Source organism: Ailuropoda melanoleuca, chromosome 13, assembly GCF_002007445.2.
Source record: "Ailuropoda melanoleuca isolate Jingjing chromosome 13, ASM200744v2, whole genome shotgun sequence".
In the NCBI taxonomy this organism is placed as follows: Eukaryota; Metazoa; Chordata; class Mammalia; order Carnivora; family Ursidae; genus Ailuropoda; species Ailuropoda melanoleuca.
In genome coordinates this window covers 10,678,521-10,695,353 of record NC_048230.1, presented here as the reverse complement: position 1 = coordinate 10,695,353, position 16,833 = coordinate 10,678,521, and the positions used below count along the sequence as shown (strand labels likewise).

The 16,833-nt window shown below is 40.5% G+C and overlaps 1 protein-coding gene across 1 annotated transcript in view; it reads left to right on the top strand.

The window, feature by feature from the left end:
* The window catches only part of AATF (apoptosis antagonizing transcription factor), a 98,397-nt gene that overhangs the window by 51,068 nt on the left and 30,496 nt on the right, over positions 1 to 16,833 (top strand). Inside the window, exons 9-10 of the mRNA XM_011231911.3 lie at positions 14,474 to 14,541; positions 16,381 to 16,461. Of these exons, the coding sequence (XP_011230213.1) occupies positions 14,474 to 14,541; positions 16,381 to 16,461 (149 nt within the window). The remainder of the gene's footprint in view (positions 1 to 14,473; positions 14,542 to 16,380; positions 16,462 to 16,833) is intronic.

Sequence of the window (16,833 nt, the reverse complement as noted above, 5' to 3'; positions counted from 1 at the left end):
ATGGGTACACTTGCAAGTAGATACGGTGGAATTTTGTGGAAATTCTCTTCTGGCTGCTTTTGTCTTGTTTTATTGTACTTTATGAATTAAGAAGCCAGGAGTGAGAAGATGTGACAGGGGCTGGAGGTTTGAGAAAAGAAGAGGTATGGCAGAGTCCCCTGACAGTGGGACAGTGAGTGGAGACGAAGCTGCTGGGGAATTGTCCGGTAGCACCGAAGATCCACATGAGGTCAGTGCTAACGGCTTTACGATGGGGGAGACCAGTTCACACAGTCTTGTCTTTTTCTCCAGCCAATTCAGCTGCATGGATGCAGGTACTGAGATTTAATATGGTTGGGGGTTTTGCCAAGGGAGTACAGATACATAATCCCTTTATTGCATTTCTGGAGTTTAGAAAGTTCTGAAAACTCATAGTTTTTTGTTTTGTTTTGGTAGGTTTGGCAAATTTTTGTGGTGGCAACATCTGATCTGAAAGGTCACGAAGCTATTATAAACCTATAAGGCTTTATTTATCCCACCTAGTGGAGATGATTCATATATTTTGCTGCAGAAATATTCATGTGTTTGACTTTAGTGTGCTGTCCCAGACTCTGCTGGGGCATTTGTGTTTTATACACTGTCTTATTCTCCTAAAATCCTAAAAATTCTGAATTCCAAGGCCCATCAGTCCCCAAGGGATCACAAATCTGTTTGACAAAAGGATATTATATCATGCAAGGGAGTTGAGAGTGTGTACCAGGAGTGACTCTCCTGATGGACTGTGGAGTCCTTTCCATCTGAGGAAGGAGGGGAGTGAGCACGGGAGGAGAAGAGGCAAGATGCTGCAGAGGTGTGGGGATCAATGGGTTATTGATCCTGGTGGGGCCGAAGAATTATTGGAGTCTGAATGCTAGAAGGAGAATGTTGGAAACACAGGGAGAGGGTTTGTTTCAGCTGGGCTTTCATCCCTGAAGGACATCATTACAGAGCACAAGTTGGTACTACCCTTCCAGTTTCTTCTTTGTGAAACCTTTTAGTAAAATTTTCTCTAGTTCTGAATGACTTCCTCCTTATTCTTCCAATACAAAAGATATGTTGTTTGATGCTATTAAAAGAAACATTGCCCAGGAATGCCCAGAAATAGTCAGTGACTGAGCTGGGGTTCCAGAGGATATATAACCCTTCTTCCCACCTTTATTAAAAATAGAAGGGAAAGAAAGATACATACCAGGACATTCATCTGGTGATCGAGGGGCATAATACTGGAAATGGGGACTGTTGGAAATTCTGAATAATAGAACTCTCTGTCCGTTGTTACTTTGGTATGGATTAGAAAGAATGGCTAAATGGAGTCACTTGCTTCTTGTAAAATTGTTTTTATTTGTAAGGAAAAGCAATTGTCAAAAAAAGAAGTTCTTTAGCATTCGAATTGCTTAATTCTTCCCCTGTCTGCACACATCAGGGCCTAATACTGATAGTGATTTACTTACACTCCCAGTTAATAATTAGACGTGGGGAGACATTATATATCATGCCTAATGGAATATATGGGATCTGATGAGAAAGTTTTCTGTTTTGACTAATAAATTTTAACCCAGATGGCCAAGCCTAGTGAAATATTATGGCCTTTGAAATATTTTAGAACTTGTGCTGAGAAAACAGTGTTACTTTATTCAGTGAATGAATTTATCATCCCTTCCAAATCATAGGCCTTACTTGGCTCTCGCTCTGGAGTGGAGGCATGATGCAGCACTGAATCAGAAAGTGGAAAAACCAGTCAAATCCTTAAAGACCAGGGCAGCGAGGCAGAGTCAGGCCGACTTCCAGTGGTAGCCTCTAGCTATACGTTTTCTTATTTTAGTAACCAAAGGTGGGTTATTTGTAACGTCAGTATTAAGATGCTTCTTGGATTTTATTCACACATCCTGATTTCTCTCCATTCTTCTCTGTGCTGCTCTTCCTGTAACTATTGTCCTTGCCATTGCAGAAGCTAGGTGCTCTTCATCCCTGATCACAAGATTTAGAAGAATGCTTGCTACATAACTCTTGTCATTTTAGAAATGGTATGCTGTGTGCAAGGCAGCGTGCAGAGTTCTGTGGGAGGTGAGCATTTGAGTCATACTATACCCTGCCTTCGGGAAGCTTACAGCCAGGCAGAGGAGGTGACAGAAATATAAACAACCAGCATGCTTGGTGAGGGGATATGAAAGAATTCAAAAGAGAGAGAAGTTAAGAACAGTTAGGATTTGAGAAGCCTGCAGGGGGGAGGAGATGGCATTTGATCTGAGCCTTCAAAGGATAGACAGCACGTTAATAGAGTGAGACTGGCCGGAGGCGGGCTGGGGCTACCTCCCCCTAGGTGGGGCTGGGGCTATGCTACTCTCCCCCTGAATGGAGGGGATCCTGCGATCAGAGGATAGTGGCCAGAGTTGGAGGTCATGGAAAGGGGACAGCAGTTACGTTCAAATGGAATTAAGGGTAAAGGAGAGGGTCTCCTTTGCTCTAATTTATCATGGTCCAGTTTGGAAAAGTCCTATGATCAATAGCATACTTCTCAAGTATTGACTTAACATTTCTGTGAATTTTCTGTGCTTTTACATTTTCTTCATTCTGCTTTTCCTTCATTTTGTATCTAATCTGTCAAAAATCAGTAGAAAGGAAAACTGAATTATTGTACTTGTTCATTGTTAGCATCTGTCTGGTGGTGATTTAGCTATGGAAAGTGTTGAATTTTTTTGCCCCGGGGCGCCTGGGTGGTTCAGTCATTAAGCGCCTGCCTTCGGCTCAGGGCGTGATCCCGGAGTTCTGGGATCAAGCCCCGCATCAGGCTCTTCCACTGGGAGCCTGCTTCTTCCTCTCCCACTCCCCCTGCTTGTGTTCCCTCTCTCGCTGGCTGTCTCTCTCTCTCTCTGTCAAATAAATAAATAAAATCTTAAAAAAAAAAATTTTTTTTTTTGCCCCCAATGGGGTTTGGGGATTATTATTGTTATCTGATGTTGACGGTGTCTCTATTTATTGAATACTTAAATTTTGCTTAAATGCATTACTTTTATCATCTTCTAAAATACCAAATCAACTATTATGAGATAAAATTATTACTTCCTTGTGGTTGAGGAAACTGAATCTCTGAAGAGGTCGAATAACTTCTCCCAGATTATACGGCTAATAAAGGGCATAGCTGGGATTCAGAACCCAGGTCTGTCAGACTCCAAAGCCATGGTGTTAAACTGACTCATGGACAGATATTTACAATTAAACTGAATTATGCAGCACACACATTCACATAATGAAAGCTCATATGTAGAATCATTAGATTTTAGAAGATGGGAGAGGGAAACCTGAGATTTGGAATTTGAAAAACGTATTTCATAAATAAAAGATGTTTAAGTAAAAAACACAATATTGAAATTAATTCAGATTTTTATAATAAAGATATCAAGGGGCGCCTGGGTGGCTCAGTCGTTAAGCGTCTGCCTTCGGCTCAGGGCGTGATCCCAGCGTTCTGGTTTCGAGCCCCGCATCAGGCTCCTCCGCTATGAGCCTGCTTCTTCCTCTCCCACTCCTCCTGCTTGTGTTCCGTCTCTCACTGGCTGTCTCTCTCTCTGTCAAATGAATAAATAAAAAATCTTAAAAAGAATAAAGATACCAAGACACCTTTTTTGCAATAAAAGGACCATCTCAAAGAGACTGTAGAAACTGTAGAAAGAGGATATGGATGGACAAAAGATCTGTTCCCTCTCTTCTTTTCTTGAGAAGAACCAACTTTTTCCTTTGAGAAATGAGATCCAAGAGGGAGGCTAGATCTACATCATTTTAACATTAAAAGAATGAGAAGTGATTTAAGATCTTTTAATTCATTTGGATTCATTTTTGGTTTTGTTTCAAAAATTTATTTATTTAGGGCACCTGGGTGCCTCAGTTTTTTAAGCGTCTGCCTTCGCCTTAGGTCATGATCCCAGAGTCCTGGGATCAAGTCCCGCATCGGGCTCCCTGCTCCTCGGGGAGCCTGCTTCTCTCTGCCTCTGCTGCTCCCCGTGCTTGTGCTCTCTCCCTCTCTGTCCGTCTCTCGTGAATAAATAAATAAAATCATCTTTTTTTTTTTTTAAAAAAGGAAATTCTTTTTTAAAAAAGTTATTTATTTGGGGGGGTGAGTGGGGGGGAGGGAAGGGGAGAGAGAGTGAGAAAATCTCAAGCAGACTCCCCACTGAGTGCAGAGCGGGATGCAGGACTCAATCCCATGATCCCAACATCATGTCTAGAGCCAAAATAAAGAGTTGGACGCTCGTAAAGAAAATGTGGTGTGTATATATATATATATATATATATACACAATGGGATACTAAGCCATCAAAAATGAAATCTTTCCATTTGCAATGACATGGAACTGGAGGGTATTACGCTAAGCAAAATAAGGGAGTCAGAGAAAGACAATTATATGATCTTACTGATAAGTGGAATTCAAGAAACAAAACAGAGGATCATAGGGGAAGAGAGGAAAAAATAAAACAAGATGAAACCAGAGAGGGAGACAAACCGTAAGAGACTCTTAATCTCAGGAAACAAACTGAGGGTTGCTGGAGGGGAAGGAGGTGGGGGGATGGGGTAACTGGGTGATAGACATTAAGGAGGGCACATGATGTAATGAGCACCGGGTATTCTATAAGACTGATGAATCACTGACCTCTACCTCTAAAACCAATAATACATTATATGATAATTAATTGAATTTGACTTTAAAAATGAAAAAAAAAAAAAGTCGGACACTCAACCAACTGAGCCACCCAGGCATCCTGTTTTTGTTTTTTTTTTAATTCAAGTACTCTTGGGATGGTTTTTAAAAAGGGTAATTCTTTTTTTTTTTTTTTAAGATTTTATTTATTAGAGAGAGAGAATGCGCACTCTCTAAGGGAAGGGACAGAGGGAGAAGCAGGCTCCCCACTGATCAGGGAGCCCAATGCAGGGCTCAATCCCAGAACTCTGGAACCATGACGTGAGCTGAAAGCAGATGCTTAACTGACTGAACCACCCAGGTTTCCCAAAAAGGGTAATTCTTGAGTTGATGCAAGGAAATGTGTCAATTTATATTTGTAATGCTGAGGTGCGTTGCACAAAGAAAGCTAGTTCTGTAGCTCTGTAAGAAATAAACTTTCATGGACATATTCATTCATATCTTCAAGGATCTTGGTTTTATTTTCCTAATTCATGCAGGTTGACTATTATTAATGAATCAATGAGTAAGTCAAGAACAATATATTAAATGAAGGAGGGAAAAAAGGGTAGTTCTCACCCACTTAAAACAAACCACCGGCTTCTCTGGGCCCTACTAAGACATGTGAGAAAGAGAGTATTGTTTGGGGAGGAGATTTGCTGATAATGGTAATGACATCAGTTGCTTAGGTAGGTTGTGGTACTCTGGATTAGAGGAGAGGATAGGCATTAATCAAGTAATCCGTTAACAACAGGTAAATTAAGTACAACAAAAGCAGAGTATGTGTGTGTATGTGTGTAGGGTGCAGTTAAGAAATGTTTCCCTAAAGAAGAGATGATTAAACCGAGACTACCGAATGAGTAACGAAGGAAGTGGGGCGCATGCAGGTAAATGGTTAGGGAAGCATGCTCCCGGCACAGCCCATGCAGGAAGGGCTCTGTGGTGGGAGTGGGCCTGGGATCATTTCAGGTACAGAAAGAAGGCAGTTGAGACTGGAGCACAGAGATGGAGGGTTAGTCTGGAGAGGGTAGATAAGGGACCAGACTGTTGAGCCTTGAGGCTGCAATAAGAATGTTATCCTCTGGTATACCTGCATTTTAAAAATATTACTCTGACCGGAGCACCTGGGAGGCTCAGTCAGCTAAGCACCTGACTCTTGATTTCTCAGGTTATGATCTCAGGATTGTGAGATCGAGCTCTGCAGCAGGTGTAGAGCCGACTTAAGATTCTCACTCTCTCCCTCTGCCCCCCCCCCAACTTGTGTGTGCGCATGCGCGCTCGCTCTCAAAAAAAATTATAATTAGGAGAGCAAAATGGAGGAGGGGCAAGAGTAAATATAGGGAAATTATACTAACTCAGGTGAGACTGTGTCTGTTTTATTTTTCATTGTTTCCCAGCATATTTAATACATATTTATGGAATGAACAAAAATGATAATAACCTATAGTACGATATAGGCAGTGGAGGTAAATTAAAATGGACAGATTCATGAATGAGTGGATCACATACACAGGAGTTGGAGACGAATTAGATATTGAATGTAAAGGAAAAGGAATTTCAGGGATAACTCTTAGGTCATTGAAGTCTTGAGAACAGAATGAAACTCTTGGAGAAAGCATGTGGAGTGAGAAGAAAAAACAGCTTAGAACTGAGTCTTGGGGAATGTTAGCAGGTAATGTTTGGGCAGAGGAGATGGCTGAATGTGGAATAAAACCAGGGAGATGCCTCAAAGATGCCAAGAAAGAGCGTTTTAGGAAGGTGAGAATGTCCAGTGCTGCTGCTTCAAGAAGTCTAGTAGGATGAGTCATGACGCATGTCCATTATACATGTAGATCTTGAGACCTTGGCATGAGTTGTTTCAGTAGAGCAATGAAGGCAAAAATTTTAGCTCTTGCAGAGTTGGTTGAGGAGTGAATAGGCAATGTGGAAAGAAAACAGAGAAAAAAGTTACCTATGGGGAGTGGGTTACTTTATGGCAATTTTATACTATAGGCATTTACAGTAACTCCTTCCCAGCTATTTGAAATTATAGTATATGTAGATTTATTTTTTTTACATACTTTATATATAGTAGATAAAAATTGAAAGTGACTCCTTTGGGGGTTAATTTGAAAGACTGGAGAGCTGAGAACAAAAAAATGTGGTAAAGCAGGAAGCAGAGCAGAAACAGATATATTTTCATGAGGATTTCTTGTGGGAGCTAGAGAGGAAGCTGAAGGAAGAGTAAACCCAAGCCTTGTGATTCTGCTTTTGGTATCTCAGTGAGAACGGGACTGAAACACATGTAAGAGAAGTTGACTGCACTTGTTTCCCATGTGGTCTATGTATTGGGGAGGGAGTTCAAAAAATTCTGACTCAGCTAGACTAAGTAAGTTTAATAGAGGTTTGCCCCAAGCTTTTTTCCATCTCAAGCATCTGTGGCTATGAACCATGGAAGCCTGAAAGGTTAGGAATCAATAACTGTGGGTCACAAATTCAGAAAGCCAAGGAATATGTGGCCATAAACTCAAATGCTTTAAAAATTACTTGGTGTTTTTGGCAAGAGTGCCAAAGCAGTTCAGTGGGAAAAAGAATAGTCTTTCAGCAAATGGTGCATTTGGATATCCACATGCGAGAGCATGAAGTTGGACCCCTACTTCACAGCATACACAAAAGTTAACTTAAAATGGATCATAAATCTAAATATAAGAGCTAAAGTTATAAAACCCTTAGAAGAAAACATAGAAGTAAATATTCATGACGGTGGATTATGATTTCTTAGATATAGCCCCAGAAGCACAAATGACAAAAGGAAAACTCGGACTGCAAAATTCAAAACTCTTCTACTGGAAATGATACCATCAAGAAGGTGAAAAGACAACCCACAGAATGGGAGTTGATAAGGGACCAGTATCTAGACTCTATAAAGAACTCTTACAGCTCAATAATAAAAAGGCAGCCTAATTAAAGAATGGCCAAGGCATCTGAATATAGACATTTCTCCATGGAAGATATACGAATGATCAGGAAGCACAAGAGGATGCTGAACCTCATTAGCCATCAGGGAGATGCAGCTCAGAACCACACTGAAGTAATCCTTTATACCCAGCAGGATGGCTGTAATCAAAAAGCAGATCATAACAAGTGCTGACGAGGATGTAGAAAAATCAGACCTGTCCAACACTGCTGGTGGGAATGTCAGGTGGTCCACCTACTTTGGAAAACAGGCTGGCAGTTCCTCAAGATGTCAAACATTAGAGTTACTATGTGACCTAGCAATTCCACTCATAGGTATTTACCCAAGAGAAATGAAAGCACATGTCTGCACAAAAACTTGTCACGAACATCCATAGCAGCATTCATAATAACCGTAGGGTGGAGACAACTCAAATATCCCTCAATTAATGAATAGGTAAAATAATGGTATATCTGTACAATAGACTATCATTCAGCTATAAAAAGGAAGTACTGATATATGCTAAAACGTGGATAAACCTTGGAACACATGTTAAATCAAAAAAGCTAGTCATAAAAGACCATATTGTATGATTGCATTTACATGAAATGTCTGGAATGGGCATATCATAAAGACTGATTAGTGAGGGCTTAGGGCTATGGGAGTATGTGGGTGGGGCTTACTGCGGATGATAGCTAATAGGTTTGGGGTTTCTTTTAGGTGGAATGAAAATGTTCTAAGATTATATGTGGTGGTGATTGTACAACTCTGTGAATTTACCAAAGTACACTGAATTAATACATTTTGCATGGATGAATCATATAGTAAGTGAATTATATCTCAATAAAGTTGTTAACAGTTCCTTGGTGTTAGCAGCAGCAAATCAAAGTCAGTGTTATTGGTATTATTTCTGGTGTGTTGCCATGTTTTGTTTTTGGGAGCAGAAAAATATTCGTAAGGGCTTTAATCAATATATCCTAGATCCTTCTGTCTTTTTTCTCTGTGGGAATTACAAAATTTCTCAGTGTGAATTTGCAGACTGGCAAGATTTTCAGAACACCTGTAGTGCCCTCCCCCTAACCACAGGGGATATGATCCAAAACTCCCAGTGGATCACCGAAACCATGGTTAGTACCAAACCCTAAATACGCTGTTTTTTCCTGCACATACGTACTATGATAAAAGTTTAATTGATGCGTTAGGCGCAGTAAGAGAATAGTAACAATAGCTAACAATGAAATAGAACAATTGTAGCAGTATACTGTAATAAAAATGTGAATGTGGTCTCTATCTTATTATACCGTACTCCCCCTTCTTCTTGTGATGATGTGACATGATAAGATGCCTACGTGATGAGACATGGTGAGGGGAATGGTGCAGGCATGTGACAATAGCGTCAGGCTCCTGTGGACCTTCTATGACCCATCAGAAGGAGGCTCATCTGCTTCTGCACCCCAGTTGATGGCGGGTAACTAGAAGCAGGGATAAGGTGGGGACTACTGTATACTCTGGACATTGCCAAATAAATCCCGACAAATTCTTCTTGGGTCATGCATTATCTAAGAAATGGTAAAGTATTATGTTGCTGAGAAGTTTTGGAGGGCAAAAACTTCCAATACTTTATTTAGGTTTTAAATAGTATGTTTATACTACTGTTGATTTATCAATTTCAGTCATTTATCAGATCATCTTGAGTTCCCTTATGGCAGTGAGCTGCTAGCCCTTCTGTACTTTCTGCCTCCACACTTCTCTTCTCCATTCTCTTCGTGTACTTATTGTCACAGTTTTGTGAAAAGTCCATGTTTACAATGTAATAACTAAGTAAATGTACTATGATTATATTTCCTTACACACTTGTTTTTTCCTAGAGCTAATAATGCCTGTTTTCAAAAGATATGCTTAGTGTTCTGTGTATCTCCTATTTTTCCCCCCACACACACCGAATGCCTTGAATACATCATCTAACCGATCATACCTCCTCTCCCTCTGCCTTTTTCCCCTGGAGACCTTATTTCTAGGGCTCTCTGGACTCTGTTCCTTTCTGGAACGGTTGCTGTCTGGGCCTCTCCCATCAGTAGTCTCGGGCCCTGCCTTTGCTGCTCTCCTGCGTTACACCTGTTTTCTGACCTCTCCCGTCTTTCTCCTTCTGCTGTATGCGCTCATTTTACGGAGACGCATCTTCCTGGGAAGGAGCACGTGGAAAGTAAATCACGTGTGAAGATGTCTCCTGTAAGTCTCATACTTGGTTAATCCTTTGTGTATGGAATTTGCGGTCGAAAGTCCTTCTCCTCAGAATTTGGAAGGTATTGCCCTGCGGTGCTCTGCTACTTGCTGTTGCTATTGAAATGTCTAGTCCCGCTTAGTTTTCGTTTCTGAATATGTAGGGTGACTGTATAATTTCTTGCCAAAACTGGGACATTTGAGGTACTAGCCTGAAAGAATACTAGGACAACAGGCGTAAACCAGGACTCTCTGGGGTAAACTGGGACATACGGTCACCCTCTTTATATGTGACCTATTTTTACTGTAAGCATTTAGGATCTTCTCAGTACTTCCAGTGTTCCACATTTCATGCTGATGTGTCTTGGGAAAGGTCTTTTTTCATTCGTTGTACTAGATTTTTGCAGGCTCATTCCTGTCCTTCGGTTTGGGAAATTTTCATTACTGTTTCTCTAATTGTCTTGCCTTTTTAGTTGGACGCTTGACATTCTGGATTGTCCTCTAGATTTTTTTCTTCTCTTACAAATAAGCAAGCGGGTGTTATCTTTTTGCCTTTTTAAAGCTGAAGGATTTTTGTACATTTATTTTCCAGTTCTTCTATTGAAATTTAATTTTTTTTTTCTGTTTTGTGTTTAATTTCTTGTTTTACTCTTTTCTCACAGCATCCTGTTCTTATGGGAATGTATTTTCTTTTCACTTCTCTAAGGGTGTCCATTCTTCTTTCTCTCTTTTTTTGAGTTTCTTTTGTTTTCCTCATTACTTTCCTGTGTCCCCTCTTCTCCTACCTGCTTTGGTCTGTAGGGACCTTAACTCAGATGCCAAGGGATCCTTAACTCTCTTCCTATTTAGTAGTAAGACATCCCCAGTATCTCTGAAACCTAGGCAGAGCTTTTGGGCTCCTTTAGAATTGCACTGTGAACTAACGTCTTGTTTGGAATACTCTTCAAATGACAGAACCTGGAGATGTTTTCTGGGGAGTGGAGGGATCAACCATGCAGTTTCTCCAAGAGCAACTCCTCTGCTCTCCTGCCTGGGGATTTTGTGTCAGGATGCTGTGTGTAGGGTAAGGGAAGGAGGCAGAAGTTCCTAGGGATTGGCATAGCACCTTTCCCTTCTCCCTCATCCCAGCCTTCTGTGCCTCATAGCCCTCTGTCTGGAGCTTCTGGGGCTCAGTTTTTCCAGAGAAGAAAACTTCTTTTCTCCCGGTGAGAGAGGGTGGGAGAGGGGGATAGTCACTTGGGGATAGTGGAGAAGGCCCAGTGGCACTGGCCCCTCCTCCTTCTCCCTCTTCTGTGGTAACTGCCACCGCCAGAGCTCCTCCTCACAGGGATTCTGTGGGCCTAATTAGTTCCACCCTCACCTTTATTCCCTCTGGGCACTTAGGTGATAACTGCCTTTTACTCTTCCATCTCCTGACTGTCTTTGAAAAATTTATGAAAATCTGCTCTCATTAACTCTCCCTTTCTCTTCTTTCTCGTGGGTTAATACATTTGTTTTATTCCTCTCCTGTCTTTAAGAGGGGTTGAGGAGGGAGAAGAGATAAACTAATGTGTTCAATCTGCCATTTTTAACTGATTCTGGCGTGCATTTTTCTAGACAAAGTATTATAAATGCTGATTAGATGCTGAGCAGTACCATCAGGGCTATTCCTCATGTATGTTGTTATGGGTTAAATAGGTTTTTGTGGGCTGACCTGGAAACCTAACATCTATGATTTTCCCCTAGAACTAGAGAAACAGTCAAGCTTTTGTGAGCTGACCCTGGAATTAAAACAGACTAGAACAAAAATATTTCACGCATGTCTCCATTTTCCAAGTCACAAAGAAAATTACAAATATTGTGTCAGAAATCAAAAGCTCCAATAATTGTAACAGAAACCTGCATTTTAATGGAAAAGTCTATTCATAAAGTTAAGCTATAAAAATTGAACTGAGAAGCAAAATTAAATTATTCAGCAATATTCCTAAAGCTTAATTTTTCAGTAACTTTTCTGAAAGCAGTTTTACTAATTAAATTAAAACCCAGTGATTGTGTTAGTTATGGGAAATAGTGATAGCCACGGGAATAGTTTGTTTACTTGTATTTTCTGGCTACTTTCTTATTCCTGCCTTGCCCACAACAGGATCTTCTGCAACACTGGACTGAGTAAAGTAGACTTGGCCAGATTGACCAGTAAAAGCATATCCCTTGTTACGCATGACTAAGAGTAGCTGTGCAGGGCACTTGAGTAGTGAGAATGCAGCCCAGAGTACCGGCAGTACAGAGTGCTCGAAAGTAAATGCCGCATCAACTTGGTGTTTGAATCGCGGGTCCACTGCAAACGCAACAGACCCACGGTAGCCGTGTGGCTCCAGTCTCCAGCCTTCGGGAAGGGCGTATGGGGCTTTCTTGCAGAGGATCACCCTGTTGTGCTGGGGCAGCCTTCTGTGAGCACTTGTTCCCAGTGGCCATGACAGCCCCAGTCTCAAGGGATCAGAGACTGTTAGGAAAATCAAATCGTTGTTCCAGTCTCTTCTGTGGCTGGAACAAGGTAAGGGCAATGGGATGCAGCCCCTCCATTATTTCCCATCCCTTTTCGTATTTTCTTCCCCTTCTTTTTCTTCTCTTTCTTCTGTTTTTCTTATCAGCCTCTCCCCCTTCTACCCCTCCCCCCCAGCCATGCTTCTGACAGAACATTGACTAGGAACCAGGAGCCCATTTTGGCTCAGCCTTCAGGGCAGCTGTTTACTGAGTAGCAGTGCTACACGGGTTTACTCTGTCGTATGTCTGTGTAACACTGGATTTGGATCTTGTATTTAGCTGCCAGAAGTGACTGTGATGAAGTGGGAGAGATAAACTGATAGATTGGCTGCCAGAAAGATGTTGGGAATCAATCAGATAAACAGGGTAGAGAAATAGCTTGCTGTTTTCTAGTGATAATAAACCAGTGGCCTCTGGTCCCCGCATTTTTAAACGTAATTGCTGTAGTAATAATGTCCAAAATAAGCAAATGAAAAAACATCACAGGAGGGTTTTTAATTGCGATTGAGATATCCTTTTCCCTTTTGCAATAAAGATTCATCTTATATGGAAATGAACATTTCTATAAATTTGTTTTACATCTTCCTGTGCCTCCTTACATAAACAAATGAAAATTAGAGAGTGAACTACTTTCATAGGAATTTATTCCTCCTTCTCTGTCCTCCCACAGACTTCAGCTGTTTAACTTGGTGAAATATCTGTATTGCTACCATGCCTCACCTGCAAAGTCATTACCTTTTTTTGTGAAGAAACAAGTTTTAAAGTCAAACCTGTATGACTGATAGATGATGAGCGGGATTATTTTAGTGTCTCCCCTTGGAGTTCTCTCAGAAGACTTTTGGGATTTTTAATCTCTGTGGCTATTTCCCTGCACATAGCACTTGTATGGGAGAGATGTATCCAATTTTATTATTGTAATTTAAAACTCTCCTCCTTTAACAAGTTCAACCTTTCTTTATTTTTAAGCGGGCTCCATGCCCAACATGGGGCTCAAACTCATGACCCTGAGGTCAGGAGTCACATGCTCTCCAGACTGAACCAGCCAGGCGCCCCTAATGTTTAAACTTTTTTTTTTTTTTTTAAAGATTTTATTTATTTATTTGACAGAGATAGAGACAGCCAGCGAGAGAGGGAACACAAGCAGGGGTAGTGGGAGAGGAAGAAGCAGGCTCATACCGGAGGAGCCTTGATGTGGGGCTCGATCCCTTAACGCCGGGATCACGCCCTGAGCCGAAGGCAGACGCTTAACCGCTGTGCCACCCAGGCGCCCCCCTAATGTTTAACTTTTAAACATTACTTCTCTTCACCTAGGACTTTAAGAGCCAACGCAAATTCTTAAGTCTGTGTAAGAGGTATAGCTTTACATCCGGTCATACGCCGTGGACTCCCCAGGACTAAGAGGAGAGTAGGAGAGCAGTTTAGAGTTCCCATGGAGTTCATTGTGTGGGATGAGAGACTGGTTCTCTTTGCAGGATTTGTGGTACACACGCACGACTTCTGTCAGGTTCCCTTTTAAAATTGTCATGGCCATGATTGTGTTGGTGTCATACGTGGTTAAATCTCTTCGTAGTAAGCATGATGGAGTACCAGCCATGGAAAACAAGAGAATGAAGTTCACACTTTTAATTATATGTAATAAAGGTTGTTGCCTGACGAAGGCCTTCCCGACTATTGGAGGTTGTAAGTCAGAAGTTAAGCATGTACTATTATCCTATTGGTGAGAAGCTGATGCGTTTTCCTTTTTGCCATACAGCCTTTCCCACCTGACCTTTTAAAGATTCTCTGTTGGTATCAATGAGGTGGACAAAACTAATCATAAAAACAATGAAGGGAATGTTGCACACTCATTGATCCATTTGAAATGAACTGCAGTACAATAAGTCTTCCAAATGGACTTCTGTTCTCAGCTATTGCTATAGCCACCTTTTTAAAGATATATAAATATGAAAGGGTTAATGGGAATTCAGTCATGCTCTTGCCACTGGGTTGTCCCTTATTGATTGTAGTTTTAGAGCTGTCACCGTGCCATTCAGAATTCCTATTGTGCCCTTTTAAAGTCACTTGGTGCTGGGAGATGATAAATAAATCAATTGCTTTCCTTTTTCTCCTAGCTCCTTCGAGAACTCATAGAACGGAAGACCAGCTCCTTGGATCCCAATGATCAGGTGGCCATGGGAAGGTAATTTAGATATGGCTTTCTCTTCATGCAAGCAGCCTGTATAATAGTTTCTCCCTTTGAGTCCCCTTAATTCTGCCTCAAAGGCAGTGATTGGCCCTGTAATTGTAAAAGTTAAGCAGCATAAAAAAAAAAAAGTTAAGACAATAAGAGCTAGAATGACAAGGTGATGGAAATCCTGTTTACCCTACACGTTGCCTTAAGTGCAGTTGAATAAGAAATTATAAAGCACTTATATGTCTTTGTTTTAGGCTTTGTTTTTCAAAGTCCTTCTTATGCTCTTTGCTCTCTAATTTGGGCTGTGATTGTATCTGTATCAATCTCCGACCACTGGGTAAAAGCAACCACCCAAATGTGTGCTCTCAGCTGTCAGAATGTAGCACTGAGCACAACAGGTTCCTTGCTCATAGTTGAATCTGCTTTGTTCGAGTCTGCCCTAATTTAGACCTCCACCCCTTCAGTAAGAGCCTCGGCACAATTAGAAATGGAACGTGGCAGCATTACCCAGATGTCAGGGTAGATAGAATGTAAAGTAGTGAAGGAAGGCTGTTGTGTGTATGCTTCATCCTGTGGTTGGAAAATAAAAAGGGCATTTAGAGTGCTACCTAATGAATAGTGTACATTTAAATAGCCATGAGCCATAATTTGCAAAAGCATGAAAGGAAACAAAAGCTGCAAGTGCCAGAATGGGATTCTGGGCAGAGCAGCATTTTGAGAACACAATGAAAAATTTGTGTTGATGAAATAATTTTATTTGAGTAAAATATTATTTGGGTTTTAGGATAGGATATTGTTGATATTTTGTGTATCTCTGGAATGCTATAGAGAGCTGTTCACTATAAATTTAATGTGATACAGCAAATTGCATTTAAGTGGTGATTATATTGTGCATTTATCTGACTTTACAATAAAATAGATTATGGTAATTAAGATTATATTAAGATTACAGTAATTGGATTTCCCTAGATTATTTTTTTCTGATGTTGAGTTTTCGTTGTATAAATCAGGTAAGATGACTAGCTGCTGCTGTTTCTCCTTTTTTTCACATTTTTTCTTATGAGGAATTTATGAAGATTTTTCTTAACCAGTATCCTTTATTTGAAAAATTAATTCCTTTTCATCTAAAATGACTTCAGAATATGTGAATCTTGTTTGGATCCTGATTCAAACAAACTAACCGTCAAAGTGAGATGATCCAGGAAATTTGAAGACTGACTCAGTATTTGGTAGTAAAGAATTACTGGTAACTTTTTTGTAAGTGTGACAGTCATATTGAGACGATATTGGGGGGAAAGAACCCTTAGTTCTCAGCAGCACATTCTTAAATACTACAGATGAAATGAAAATTAAAATGGCCACAAAACTAGTGTCAGTAGTGAATAACTGTAAAAAATTAGCAAACATTGGAAAGTGCCAGAAAAAGCACTTGGGTGTTAACAAAGGGAAAATGGAAGAATTCCTGTATATAAACCAAACAGCAGTTGCAGTATTAGTAGAACATTCTGCATAGCTGAAACACTGACAGCAAACCCAACAGCTCTACTCGGTTTGCTGGCTTTTCCTGAGGACTGCGAGATTCAGTGCCTGTCACAGCGACTCTAGATACTAAGGAACATTGTTAACCAGATTCGCTGTAGAATTTCCCAGCTGCCATCTGTTTTTTTATCATTGCACAAATACTATTCAATTGATTAGTCGCTTTGGCCCCAGACTATCTTGAGGAACTTGATGTGGGTTGATGATTTCTTCTGCGGGGTTGCTAGTGAGAAAAATTCCAATTTGTCAATAGGTATAACTATTTCTGTTAGTGATGATGCATAACATTGTTTGTGAATTTCCCAGACAGTGGCTTGCGATCCAGAAGTTACGAAGCAAAATCCACAAGAAAGTAGATAGGAAAGCCAGCAAAGGAAGGAAGCTCCGGTGAGTTATTTTTTAGAAAAGATTTTAACATATTACAGCTCTTGTATTTTGGCTGTTGTGTCAATTCTCTATTTCTTCCAATGATTCTGTTTTTAAGGATCAGAAAAATAACGAAAACAATATTTGTGGCTTTTTGGGGACTCAGTTTTTCTTACTCTAAAATGGAAATACTATAGTTTCAGTTCCTTTTTGTTCTGCTATAAGGGGATGGGTTAAATTACACCTGCATTTTCCTGAAAGAGAAATAAGATAGCTGAAGTTGTCTTAGTTTTCTTAGGTTTTTGTTTGTTTGTTTTATTGTTTTTTTTCCTAGAGTGAGAGAAAATGGGAGTGGGGAGGGAAGGGGAGAGAGAGAATCCTAAGCAGGCTCCA